We start from the raw sequence: 13,980 nt of genomic DNA, 5'->3' as shown, positions 1-13,980 counted from the left end.
AGGTAGCGACCAGGCTGGACCCCTCACCTGTGTCTGGGACAATAAATTACACATGACGGGGAAATTGGGAGGGACTATTGGATACCAGCGTCAGAAGTGTCAGGCATAGGGGCCCCTGGGTAGACAGGTTTGTTGAAGTACCTCATAATACGGACCATAGTCCCCTGTAACCAGGAGGGCCATGGCCAAAATATTGGCCCTCCAACAGTATCAGTACAGATATCAACTCCTACAAAGGTCTGAAGACCCAGATTATAGAGCTCTGCATCATGATGCAGTTGGCAGCAATAGCAGCTAATAGCATCAAAAGGGGGGAATGATAGAGGAAGTAAACAGCCACTTTAACTGAGCCACCATCTTAGAAATGACATGACCCCTTTCGCTTCCTGCTTCTGTGAGTTGCTTACCGCTTTCGCGCCCAAAGAATGCCCCGCCCAGCCACTATAAAGCTAGGTGCGCCCTACAACTCGGGGCCCAGAATTTGGAGACTGCTCCTCTGGGTCCACACGTGCAAATAAAGAAACCTCTTTGCTTGCCCTGGTGTTCTGTCTGAGTCTTTTCCGTAACATTACAAGAATCAAGAAGACTGGAGTAAACACCATGCTGGAATCATCTGTCCCAGATAAGAACATGCGTATAGTTTTATTTATTTAAAGCTAATTTTGAGGACTTTACATAGATGAAGAAATGTCCTACCTCTTTTATTTTCTAATCAGAGGAAATATTTTTTATTGCTGGCCCCTAATAAAATGGAAATATCATAGGGAGTGGAAATTATATTGTCTATGCACCTGCCAGAATCTGACAGCACTCAACACGTAGCAAATGCTCAGATGTAGTTGATAAATTATAGTGATGTCTTCCTAGGTCAACATTCTTTCTTCATAGGGTACTAGTCTCTCTGAATATGAATAAGAATAGAGAAGTAAAGTGGCTGCCGTCTGAGATTTGACATTTTAACTGTGTTATTTTCAAGCATGATCTTTCTCAGGATATCTGTAGCACTTAGTGTCTGCATTATGTAATCTGACAACTAATTATATATTAATGATGTAAGTAGTTTTTCAAGGTCTAAGTCTTTTTATCCCCAAGTGGTAAAATTTGATTTCTGACTTTTTTACGTCTGTCTCAACACCTGTTTCGTGCTGGTCAGAGGATAGGTGCTTGATAAATCCTGTTGACTTAGCTCTGGTAGTTTATGTGGGCACTGAGTAGGCAATTTGGTTATTTCAAACATTACAGGATTTGAATAAGAAGATCTTGGTGTGAAAAAGGCTTTCAAAATTACCAGCTGTGACAATTGAGAAATTATTTTACTTATGTACACATTATTTAGCTTCTTTGACTCATTTGTAAAACAGGAATAGGGATTTATCTCTTAATCATGCATGATCAAATGCAATTATTTGACTGAAAAATATTCTACAAATGCAAGTGTTGATTATCATTTGAGATGTGGATACGCCTGGTGTTCTTTTTCATTTTTTCTTCTCTTGCCTAGAGATTGAAAGTAGGTAGACAAGGCAGCCAAGAGCCTAGAGCAGGAGTTAGGGAAAGTTAAGACATAGAGACGTGGCCATGCATAAGCTGTGCTGTTTGTACAAAGAAAAGATTGGGGGTTGGCCTCTTAGAGCCTCCCTGGCGGGGTGTGGAGGCTCTAGAAATGTGCTACAGTGTCAGTCCCATAGAAAGAAAGATGAAATAAGGAACTTATTTCATCTCTCATTATTATTATTATTATTATTAATTATTATCATTATTTTACTTTCCTTAAAAACAGTGGTGTAAAAGGACTCCACCAAAAATGTAGATGTAGTAGGAATTAGAGAGAGTTTAAGGATGACATGGAACAGTCATTTATCTTTTTCATCAGGTGTGGAGTCTCCCTATTAAGAAGGGAAGAAATAAAATAAAATAAAATAAAACTACACAAACAAACAACAAAACCACTGCTGTGACTGCTATGGCTTATCCAAGGCAAAGGCTAGTGAAAAATCACATTCTGCCTTTTTTTTTTTTAATGTAAGAAAACTACTCCAAGCAAGAAACATTATGACACAATCTACTACAATAGCTATATTCTCTGAATGAGAGAGAGGGAGCTGTACTCACTCCATGCAAAGACCAGAGACAGGTGTGGAGGAGACTGCAGAGTGCCTCGGAAAATGGGAGGAAATGTGTCTCTTGCTAATGCTGAGAAAAAGGAAACAGAAAACAAACGAATAAAAAAGAGTTTAAGGGACACTATCATTTTCTATTGGTGAAGATTCCTGGTCTTTGGGAGGTTCTGGAAAGTTTGCTTCTGTTTCTTCCTCTTCTTCTTCTTGGACTGGAATAATTTCAATGTCTTCTTCATTTAGTGGTTGGGCAGATACTTCAGTCAACTCCACCACTTCTTCTTTTATTTCAATTGGCTGTTCTTTCTTTTCTTCAGCGGACAGGAGAACTACATCCTAGCACACAAATGACACAACATTTACTTGACCTTTATCACTGGCGCATGTCTCAACAATCTATACTAATATTGATCATATACCTTCTTGTTTTTATGCTATGTGTTTTATTCCCTATGTGCTTCCAAGTGCCAAGGTTGATATCCTAGGTGCTCACATTCTTATGACATTACTTATCAAGACTCATCCTCAAGGTCAGCAGTTTTTTGCCACTCTGCCACGCAAATCATTTTGATTTGCCTTTATTGGAGATAACTTTGGGAAAATTGTTTTCTTCTAATCCTACTTTCCTCATCTGAAAAATGAAGGAGTCAGTGCTGGTTCCTAAATTCTATTCTAAATCTGGCATTCTAAGGTTCAGAAGCAGTTGATAATAGATGTTACTATGTCTCAGTTGTGGAGCTTCTTTGAACCTGTTGTTATGGAAGAGGGATTAGATGAAAAGGTGGTATGTGTGTAGGGGGCTTGGGGGTGGAAGGAGGGAATACTGAGAAAGAAAGTGGAAGAGCTAGTGGCTTTAATCAGCCTTCAACCTACAGCCATCTACTTTTATTACACATTACATATGGCATCAAGCTGGGTGCCTGAAGTCAAGCAGAAGTAAAGGTTATGAAGAGGGTGTGCACGTTATAGAACTGCATCCTCTGTCTAACCTTTAGACTTATTTCAAATTTCGATACATTTTTCCTCATTATGGGTATTTTCTTTTTTTCTTTTTCATTTATCTTCAGATAGAGTGGGAGGGAGGGAGGAAGAGGGGGAGGGAGGAAGAGAAGGAGAGAGAGAGAGAGAGAGAGAGAGAGAGAGAGAGAGAGAGAGAGAGAGAGAGACATCAATGTGAGAGAAAGAGACACATCCACTGGTTGCCTCCTGCATGACCCTGACCAGGCCTGGGACTGAATTGCATCCAAGGAATGTACCCTTGGCCAGAATCAAATCCATGACTCTTTGGTCTGCGGGCCAACACTCTAACTGCTGAGCCAAACTGGCCAGGGCTCATTATTGGTATTTTCTGCTTTCCAGAAATATGCCAAGGCTATTTTTCATTAAGCAACCAGCCTCAAAATCTCATTGGATTCCATTTCCTATAAAGGATCCTTTTTCTGGTAAGACATTTTCCTAGAGAGAGGTTGAGGACAGTGGCTACTACTTACAGCTTTGGGTCTGGAGCACAGCTTTTTCCATTCATTCTCAACAGAGCCAGCTGTTACAAATTTCTGGAGGAAGGCAAAGATCAGCATCACTGTGAAAAGGCTCTAAAGAAGAACAGAAAAAGGAGGGTGAAAATTTAATAATAAAAAATATAAGAACAGGGTTGGCACTCAGTAAGTGACTGTTGACTAAAATCAAATGATTAAAGGATCAATTCTTTAGGTGAGTAATGGCTAACTGTATGAACTACTGGTATCTTTATAGCCAAGATCTGGAAACACCCCAAGTGCCCATCAGCAGGTGACTGGATAAAAAAGCTGTGGTACATTTATACAATGGAATACTATGCAGCTGTAAAAAAGAAGGGACTCTCACTCTTTGCAACAGCATGGATGGACATGGAAAGTATTATGCTAAATGAAATAACCCAGTTAGAGAAAGACAAATACCATATGATCTTATTAATATGTGGAATCTAATGAACAAAATGATGAACCAGAAGCATAGACACATGGAACAGACTGGTCGTTGCCTGAGTGGATGGGGATGAGGGTGACTGGACAAATAAGGTGAAGGGATTAGCTAAAGAACATATATGCATACCCCAAGATATGCACAATAGTTTGGTGAAAGACAAGGGAGGGGGAAACAGGGGTGGGTGGAGGTGGGCAAAGTGGGGAAAAGGGGGACACCTGCAATAATGTTAACATTAACATTTTTAATGAAAATAAAAGAACAACTAGTATCTTTATAACCTTACCCCTTAGTACAACTCCTGACACACAACAAATAATTAATGCATGTTGCTGATAGAAAGTAAATGAGTAATACTTAGTTGAAGAATTAATTCTATATAGGAAGAAATAATTATTCAGTCCCAAATTAGTTGTATCCAACTTTATTTAGGTGGTATCATACCAAGGAAACCTCTTCACACTTGGGATATGCACTTTTTTCCCCTTTCAAACTTTACACTAAAAACTCCTTGAGGCAAAAGATATTCATAACAACTTAGGTAGTTCTTCAATGTTCACCTTAAACAATAATAATAATAAATAGTAATACCATTAATAATATTAATGTTAAGGCAAACACTTATATAGCACTTTCTACATCCCTGACACTGCTCTAAATGCTTTGCATATATTAACTCATCCCTCAAAATAGCCCTACAAGACGAGTACAGTTACCTTCCCCATTTCACTATTAAAATTGAGACAGAGTGTAATTAAAATTATTGCCCAAAATCATGAGGAAGGAAGTACCAGATGCAGGCAGTCTGGGTCTAGAGTTGATGCTCATAATAAAAATGCAACACTTCCTCTCTGAAAAGAAATCAAATTTTACACTTACCAAGAACACGGATCGAATTCTGTAACAATATTGTGTATATAAAACGGTTTTCTCAGTGAGGTCAACTTGTTCACAGTTGTGTATGTCATATATCACAGGAGCTTTAATCAAGTTCAGACTCTCCATTTTAAAAAAATGGGAAATTGTAATATTAAATATGTCCATGATCAAAATAATTATTCCAGAAATGGCAGCAAAGAGGCTCAAAGAGTTCATTATTATTTTCCCTCTGACCTGAAATGGAGACATAAAGAGTAATTAATTGAGTTTGATTTCCTTTTGGAGAATTTAAGCTAGGAAGGAATTCCAGATCTCATTCCTCTAACTCGCAGAGGTACTACACCTAAATCATCCTGTATCATACTTCCCTCTGTCACTGTAAAATGAAAACCTTCATCTCTCAGTCTTGTTCCTTTCTCAGTCTTCCCCATCTCATTTTATGCCATCACCATCCAATCAGTTTATGAAGAAAAAACTGTAGGAGTAACCCTTAATTCTTATAAATTGTCCCCTTGCACTTGCGTTCACTGCCATTGTCACTATCCTAGTAGGCATTTAATAAATATTTGTTGAGTAAATGAAGACAAATAGTATTCTGACTATATCTGTCTGTGTAAGAAGGTAGGTGGGAGAGAGAGAAGGAGGTTCTTCCATCTCAGTGAAGTGGTATGGTTTTGTGGGTATATGTAAGGAAAGGGCAGGCAGAACCTTCTGGGTCCACTTCTGGGTCAAGTGGAAACAAACAGCTGCAAGAATAACACCACCACCTGCTCCCTACTGACATTGGTTGCAGTCAGCCCCAAGTCAGTTGTCTTTCAAAATACCATTAGGGCTGATGCCTATGGTAGCGTAGGTAAGAGGATGTCAGTGGGCGTGTTCTACCTTGGGAGGACAATTAAAGGTCAAAACAGGAAAATGTATGTGACAGTATGAGATTATTGATGATTTCTTTAAGACACATATATTTCATCCCTGACTATATGACCTACAGATAACAAGTCAGTAGGACTGGCAATATTTGAAGAATAAAACAATGTGACATTCAAATAGTTTCTTCCCCAAAAAACTGAGTTTGTTAGACCACCTCTAGAGAGAAGCATCTCAATTCTCCCTGGCTTTGGAAGTGACTCAAGTCAATAATAACTTAGCAGTTGTAAAAAGTTGGGGGAGGAAACTTGCTAGTGAGTTCTTGACCCATATGGTATGTGGAACTCTTCTCGGCGAAAAGGCTTCTGAAGCACTTTCCTCTTTATCATTCCATTTCATCCTAATGACAATGTCATATTGTAGCAAGTACCGTTATCTCCATTTTACAGGTGAAAACTCGAAGATACATGGAGGTAAACTGAGCTCAAAGTTACAGCTCAGTGTTAACTAGTACTTGAGTCAATGATAGCATTGATTAGACCGTTGTCCTAAATGGTGGCTTGAGAGAAACAACACAGTTTTTTAAGAGATCTGTTAGTCTCACGCAGTATTATCAGTCATTAGATCATAAGCACGCTCTTCACCCATCTGCCTTTCATTCTGTTTCCATGGAAGCATTTCAGGTAGACCTCATTTCCAAGTTTTTCTTAAGTAAAATCACAACAGCATTGCAAAGGATCTTTTGCTTTTTAGGGTTGAGAGAACTCGATGCTACTATGCTTCCAAAGGTTTTTAGGGTCTTTGTTTTCAACGGAGAAATTAAATATTTTTGTGTGGGAGAGAAGAACATATGATTACTTGCCAAACTCTTCCTGGAGTTTGCCTGTGCCGCTGCCAGGAGTGATCCAGAAATGATGTACTGTGAAGAGAGAGGTGGTGGTGGGGAAGGGTGTGGGAGATGGGAGAATCGGCAGAGGGGGAGAGAAACAGAGAGGGAGATTACCTTTTAACATTGAGAACAGATTGTAAAAAAGCTATCCACATTTTCAACCACTTTCACTAGACTATCCAGCCATTTTTATCAGATTCATTTACTTTTCAATGGTCATATTTCTGTTATTCGGGTTAAAGTACACTGAATCTATGCCTTTTATTCAACTCCCTAGGGAGCTGTGACTAGAAATATAATAAAAATCAAAGAAGCAGAATTCACATTTCCATGTCAATTAAGTCACATTGTGAATTCAAAAGTTTTATTTTAGTTTTTAAAAATTTTTTTTTGTAGAATTTTTCTTTGTAGTTCACAAGGATTTATATAACTGATGCCAATGAAGAATGAATCAAAGGAGGAAATACTTGGCCTGAATGTCATAGACACCCCATTAAAATGCTGGCTGCTACAGGGAGTGATAATGATTATTTTTCATTTTCCTTTTCTACGGCTCAAGCTGTAAAATGGAGAAAATTCTTATTCTAATCCATCTCCCCTTCTTCTGAAAATTTCAACCTTGGACTCATCTTTATCATAGCAACTATAAAAAGCCAATGGTGATATAAACACTGCTGCCCCATACCCAACCCAGACAAGCTTACAAGTTTGGAAAACATGTACATGAAACAGCCATAAGGAATGCTGCTCTCCTGATAAGCAATGGGAGATTTACTGGGGACGAGACTAATTCCACCACATGCAATAGTGACTAAACAGGATTGTAGGGAAGAAGGACCAGTTGGAAGTGGGATGCTCCTATCCCCTTTTGCTTTCGGAAGCACCATGCAATATAGTCCACATGTCTTGTGCTCCTCTCCCTGCCCCCTTCAAATTGACTTTGGAGAGATCATTCTTTTAATATTCTTCCTTCCTTGTGTAGATTCACATAGGGCATCTTTCTCCAACTTCACATGAAGCATGTGACTAACTCAACCATGGTATTCATACTCAATTTAGTCAACCATCTTTCCACTAAATTACTTTAACCAGACAACCTATTTCCTACTCAACTTTCTTCAACACAGAAATAATCTGGTATATTTCTGTGGAGTTTTTTAACATTTTTGTCTGCATCGTTCCCCAATGGTTGTGAATTTTTACTCACCATAATGCCTCCCCAGAGAGGGTACCATATAGTTACACAGATGGGTACATAGACCTCCTTGTGGATCATCAGGAGGCCACCTAGAGCAACGTGGAAGAGCCCGTTCATAATCTGGACAGCCTGGGAAAAAAATATGGGCACTGGTGGGTGAATTGAAATAATCTTCAAGTCAGAAAGCAAAAGTAAGGGTGGAAGCCCTGGCTTTGGGCCTGTGTAAAATGCCCAAAGGAAGTGGTAAAGATGCCAAGACATATGTCTTGTTCAGATTCATTTTCTTCACCCCCTGGGGCATTTCTAAGGCAGATATGCCTAGGATGCTGGCGATGAACTGGGATGGGAGATCCTTAAATATGCAAGTCTCAAAATCAAAAGGGGACATAGACCACTGTGATAAACTCTGTATATCCCTGATTTGACCCACCATTTTAGACATAAAGAATACCTCCAGTTGGATCAGATACTTTCAAATTGGATGGGTTTCTGTACCTGGCCTACAGCATCTGCTTCTGTAGGCCAGAGAATCCCTAGGATATGGAATGGAGAGCAACTGACTCACCCCCAAAGCCTTGGATTCCCTCATGAAGAAGCTTTGTGTGGGACCCACCACGGTAGACACCTTCCTGGGAATGATTTTTTTAACAGGTTGCATGGCAATGGGGCCTTTCATAGAATCTGCTGGGAAAGCTCCACTCATTGAAGTTCTGGGTGTCGTCATTTCACCCTTAAAACTCCTAAAAGTAAGACAAATAACAACATGAGGAGAGAGAGAACAGAATTTCAGTAGTCTTTTATCTTGTGTCATTCAACCTGAATAGTTTTTTTCTGTATTTCCTTTCCATGGGTGTCATTGAGGGTAGATATGGCCTGTTCCTTGTAACTTTGGAACTGAGGCAAAACCCAGTGCTGTGTTCTAAGACAGGATCCGGAGGGAGCATCCCAGGCATGGACATATGGGCCCAGGGGTCACTGCCAGGATTCTTGACAATTATATTTGGGGCATAATTTATCTTTGTAAAGAACACCATGCTCATATAGGCATATCCTGTTTGTCTCATCCCTGGATGCTTTTCTTATGTTTTAATATTGGAAAATGCATTTTGCATTGGCTTGTCCTTGTCCATTTGCTTATCTGCTTTGTCCATTGTAATGGACTAGAGGCATCATGACAGAGTATGATGCTGGCTGTCCTTGGAATCCAGAGGGGCTGATTCTCATCTGCCCTCTACCACTAATTCTGTGATCTTGAGTTAATCACTTCAAAGAAGTTCTCTAAGGTTGTATGTAAGACCATGGCCTCCTGACTCAGATTGCCTACATTCAAATCATGAGTCTTCTATTTGTTGTGAAACTTCTGGCAAGTTTTTAAAAAATCTCTGAGCCTCAAGTTCAACTGTAATATGGGGGGTAATAATAATTCGTGTCTCATAGGGTTGGTATAAAGCTTAAATTGGCTGATGGTCTGTGGGTGGCTGGTGTCTTTTTATTCAGGTGGAGCTCAAATGTCAGATCCTCAGAGAAGCCTTCCCTGAACCCTCAGTCTATGATGCATTCTCCTAGTTACTCTCCCCCAAAACATCCCACTGTGTTTGGGGAATTATCTTGATTATTTGCTTGCTTGTTTATGGTTTGAATCTCCTCACTAGAATATAAATTCGGTCAAAGCAGAGACCTTGTTCTCTCTTATCCAGTATCTTAGTGGTTTCTTAGTAAATATGATTGAAGAAATAAATGTATATAAAGTACCCATGTCTGAATAATTATTAGCTGTTTTTGCTGCTGTTCTTGTTTTTAGTATTGTTACCTTTAGGGGCATTTGTTTCTATTGTTTCCATCTAAAAAATGAGCACAATACTCCTTTCACAGACATTTGTGGGAAATAAGTAAGTTTACGTGTGAAAGTGCCTAGTAGGTAGGGAGAACGTAGTAAATGCTATTTGTTCTTAGAATTCATAATTTATTCATTTCTGAGGTTAGACAGTGATTATGACCAAGGTTTTTCCCGGCTCTAATATTTCAAGACTGCTCAGTCTTCTTCACCTTGGGCTTCCTTTTGGTATTCATTTGTTTATGTCAGTTACTTACATGAATTCTTTTGGGTCTTTCCTGGGCCCTGGAAGTCCCTCTTTAGGGACACATCTTTGTTCTTGTCTTTATTGACTGAAAGTCATATAAGGAGACTAGGGAACCAAGACTGTCCACCTTGCTTATCTCACAGAAGTCACACAGAGCTGGGCAACTGCAGTGGTGCCATGAGAGAGATGATTGGGACTCTCCTGGGCCTCGCATTTGTCACTGTCCACTTTATAGTGATAAGGAGATTTCACATCTGGCATCTCATTTGAGCCTCGAAGAGTAGACTAAGGATGAGTCATTGTCCCTATTTTGTGCAAAAGGTAGTGAGGGCATAGAAGAATTAGGTAACTTGTTCATAATTTCACAACTAGTAGAGATTTTAAAATGAGGACTTGGACCTATCTAATGAGTTATCTATGGTACCAGGCTGCTCTGTCCCCTGTAGGGGATAGAAATTCAGTCTACTTCACTAATGAACGTCTTCCTTCTCCTTTGGATAGACAGGTGACCATAAATCAGTTGAAAACACAGTATTTGTTTAGGCTGAAGGGAATAGAAGAGGCTTTGACTGAGTGCTTTGCATGTAATTTTGTCAGAGCTCTAGATGATCAGATGTCATGTGGTTTTGGGGATCTGCTTTGTACCACAAACCACCCTAAAAGACCACCAACCAAAAGGAATAGATTAATGTAGCCCGCTAGGAAGTTTACAGACGGATTCTGGTCACTAGGCAGAATTTTTAGAGCCAGTCAGGGGAACCTCAGAAACCATTCTGTTCATTTGACAAATGAGGAAACTGTGGCCCAGGGATGACACATGCCTTGTTGAAGACCTTGCACTCAGTGACCGAGCCCAACCAGACGCTGGTGCTCTTCCTGCTGCACCACAGGCTAGACCACATAGAGTTGTTCACTGAGCACCTACTATGTGCCACAGGTAGTGTATACGCGTTTAGTTCTGACTTTCCCAACACCTTTCTCACTAAGTAGGCATTTTGCCTTTCTGCACACATGGAAATGGAGGTTCAGAGAAGTTCATTTTTCCATGACCAGTGTGGAATGAGCACTACTGTTTCTGTCCATCCACTGAAGAGGTCACAGCCTTCATGGGTTTGGGTTTGAATTAATGACCTTGAGGTCCAATAACTTTATCATTTACTGAGACATTCAAAGCTTTCATTACCTCAATTTTCCCCTTTGTTACCTCAACTTCCTCCTTTGCTACTCAAAATACTTTCTCATTTTTAACCCTTCTGGCCTCCTGTGTACTTATCTCTGAGAAAGAATGCTCTTACTTCCTTTCCCTCTGCCGGGGCATCTCAGCCCGTCTCCTTTCGCGGAGACCCGAGTCCTTCAAAGACGTCAGTTTTTGCATCATCTCTCTCACTATTTGTGAGGCTGTGTAGCAGGAGCCAGTCCTCAGCTCCGTTGCTTGCTACCGCTGTGATCTCTCTATTCAAAGTTTTGTTTTGAGAACGTGAGATACCTTGCAATTTATAAGATACTTAACATTCAAAGAATAATTGTAACTACTGGACCTATTTTTTTCATGATTAAAATGTGCTGCAATGTCCTCCAGTCCCAAAGCCCCTTTCTTTAATCTAGCAGTGTCCCTCGCCACTGTCCAGTCTCCCCTGTCCTCTACCCACAGCCTCTTAAAAGCTGAGGGTTGCACTCCCTTCCTCCACTGCCTCCCCGCCCCGTCACTCATCAACGCTTCACGGTCAGTTGCAGCCCAGCCACTGAACTGGAACTGCTCTCTTCAGGGACTGTGCTGCAGTCACTGGCCTCTCCTGGGGTGTCATCCCTCCAATTGCTTCGTTTCTGGTTCCCATCATCCAGGCTGAAAAAGTTGGGGTCATCTGTCCCTCAACTCCGTTGTCTCCCACGGTCACTCAACAGCCAGGTCATGCCTATCAGCCTCTGCAGTGCACCTTATCTTACAGGTGAACCTTTTTCCTATTTCCACTAGTACCTCATGCATTCAGTTCTCATTTCCTCTCTTGGTTAAAGCACAAAAATCTTGCTTTTCTGCCTTCAATCTTTCTCTTTTCTAAACCCCCCCCCCACCTTCCTGTGATGAATTTGTGGCAGGATTTAGGGCTCATTTGGTGTCCACCAACCCCCTCCAGAAATGTTAGCCTGTGATCAGATGCCCTAAATCACTACTTAAGTCATGGTCTTCCTGGGCTTGAACTCTTTCTTCGATTTGTCCTTGTCTGTGGAGAAGCCCTTCACCATTCAGCTCTACTTAACTTCGTAAGCTCCATCTCTCCCCCCACGGGAGCGGGAGCCACTGGGCTGGACACGCTTCCTGCCTTTTCCCCAGGATCTTCTCCATTGCGAAATGCTCCTCCTGCCTCTTCATTTTCAGTCAAACAACCCACAAGACATCACCCGAGGCTTTTCTTGCTCTTCCCACCGATGGCAGCGACTCCTACTTGCCATCAGTTGAGTCCTTTCTATGTCATATTGTAAATTCTCTAGTGGGGTGCAATTCCCACAAGGAAATGTCCTACCAGGATTACACAGAGAACCTGTCTTCTCTGTACTATGAGCTCAGTAAATGTTAGAACGAGCATCACACTGAACTGCTTCCTCAGAGCAGTTTTATAAAATGCACAGAGCATCGGACAAAAAAAGTGATCCAACCAGTAAGATAAAGCCACTTTGTGGGAAACAGGGAAAGGGAGTCACATCATATACTGGTTTTAGACAACAATTAAGACCTGGTTAAAATTTATTTTGTCCTCTTTCATTAAAGTGTCCTCTTGTCTCCAGTACCCACTCTTTCTCTAAGTTTCTGTGATGGATTTGAGGCAGGATTTGGGGCTCATTTTGGTGTCCATCAACTCCTTCCAGAAATGTTAGCCTCAGACTTAAGAACATCTAGGGATATTTATACTTAGTGAGATATCTTTGGAGAGAAAAGAATTTAAAGCAAGAGGAATAGAGTTATTTTCATGATAGCCACAACTGGTTATTTTCTTGTTTGGTACCAGGCAACCAGTCCTAAGAACTTCGAGATTTTAGCTCATTTAATCTTCACAATGCAGTGGGTGTTTCTATTGCCTCAGTTTTATAGAAGAGGAAACTGAGAACACAGAGGTCTAGTAACTTGGCCTGAGGTTGTATGGCTTGAATGTGATAGAGTGCAGGTTTGAGCCCAGCAGGTTGGCAACTGCGCTTTAATCTATGTGCATACTGCAACGTGTTATTTTGTAGCATGATTCGAAGTTAATTGGCCAGAATCGCGAGTGCATCAGAGACGAGAGAGAGAGAGAGAGAGAGAGAGAGAGAGAGAGAGAGAGAGAGAGAGAAAGAGAGAGAGATTGATTAAGAGAGTGGGTGGGCAGCAAGCACTGATATCACCCCTCCTCAAATTGTAACACTAATGAGAAAACCTGACCAGAGAAGCCCTAGAATTAAAGCCGAAAAACTCCAGTCTTCAAAACCATCTTATACCTTATTCCATCACTTTCTTTCAGTCATTGAAACAGAGTAAATTGATTCCTTACCTGGGTCTCCAAGGCCTTGGGCTCAAGGGCTGATTTGATGCTTGCTGCTGAGTTCACTCGAGTGCTACCTTTTCAAGTACCCAGGGGTGAGTGAGTTAGACCAGCCCTGGGATCTGTCTCTGGTAGATACCAGGTGACAGGAAACCAGTGGCTTCTGCTACCTTGGGCATTGCCTCAATAACTCTGGTTTGATACACACTTACCAGAGCCAAAGAATATACAAAAAAGTTTCTGCCCTACCAGGAGGTTTCACTTCTTTTTTTTTTTCTTCTCAAATCTTTATTGTTGGATGTAAAATGTATTACAGATGTTCCACATTTTTCCCTCATTGACCTCCTCCTCCCCACTCCCGCCCCCCTCCCACCTTTTCCCACACTATTGTCTGTGTCCATTGGTTATGCATATAAGTTCTTTGGTTTATTTCTCCCCCCCCCAACCCCTTTCCCTTTGAGGTTTGTCAGTCTAGCAA

The 13,980-nt window shown here is 40.9% G+C and overlaps 1 protein-coding gene across 1 annotated transcript; it reads right to left on the bottom strand.

Annotated features, from left to right (window-relative positions):
• Window positions 1-638: 638 nt before the first annotated feature.
• On the bottom strand, window positions 639-13,681 carry MS4A1 (membrane spanning 4-domains A1). The gene is made up of 7 exons (XM_036260126.1): window positions 13,512-13,681; window positions 8,478-8,652; window positions 7,922-8,041; window positions 6,688-6,744; window positions 4,959-5,192; window positions 3,608-3,709; window positions 639-2,453 (listed from the first exon to the last, which is right to left on the bottom strand). The coding sequence occupies exons 2-7, from the start codon at window positions 8,634-8,636 to the stop codon at window positions 2,235-2,237; spliced, it is 891 nt and encodes a 296-aa protein (XP_036116019.1). The 5' UTR covers window positions 8,637-8,652; window positions 13,512-13,681; the 3' UTR covers window positions 639-2,234.
• Window positions 13,682-13,980: the final 299 nt, after the last annotated feature.

Source organism: Molossus molossus, unplaced genomic scaffold, assembly GCF_014108415.1.
Source record: "Molossus molossus isolate mMolMol1 unplaced genomic scaffold, mMolMol1.p scaffold_m16_p_13, whole genome shotgun sequence".
NCBI lineage: Eukaryota > Metazoa > Chordata > Mammalia > Chiroptera > Molossidae > Molossus > Molossus molossus.
Note: the sequence above shows the minus strand (reverse complement) of the source record. Positions and strands in the feature narration are given on the sequence as shown.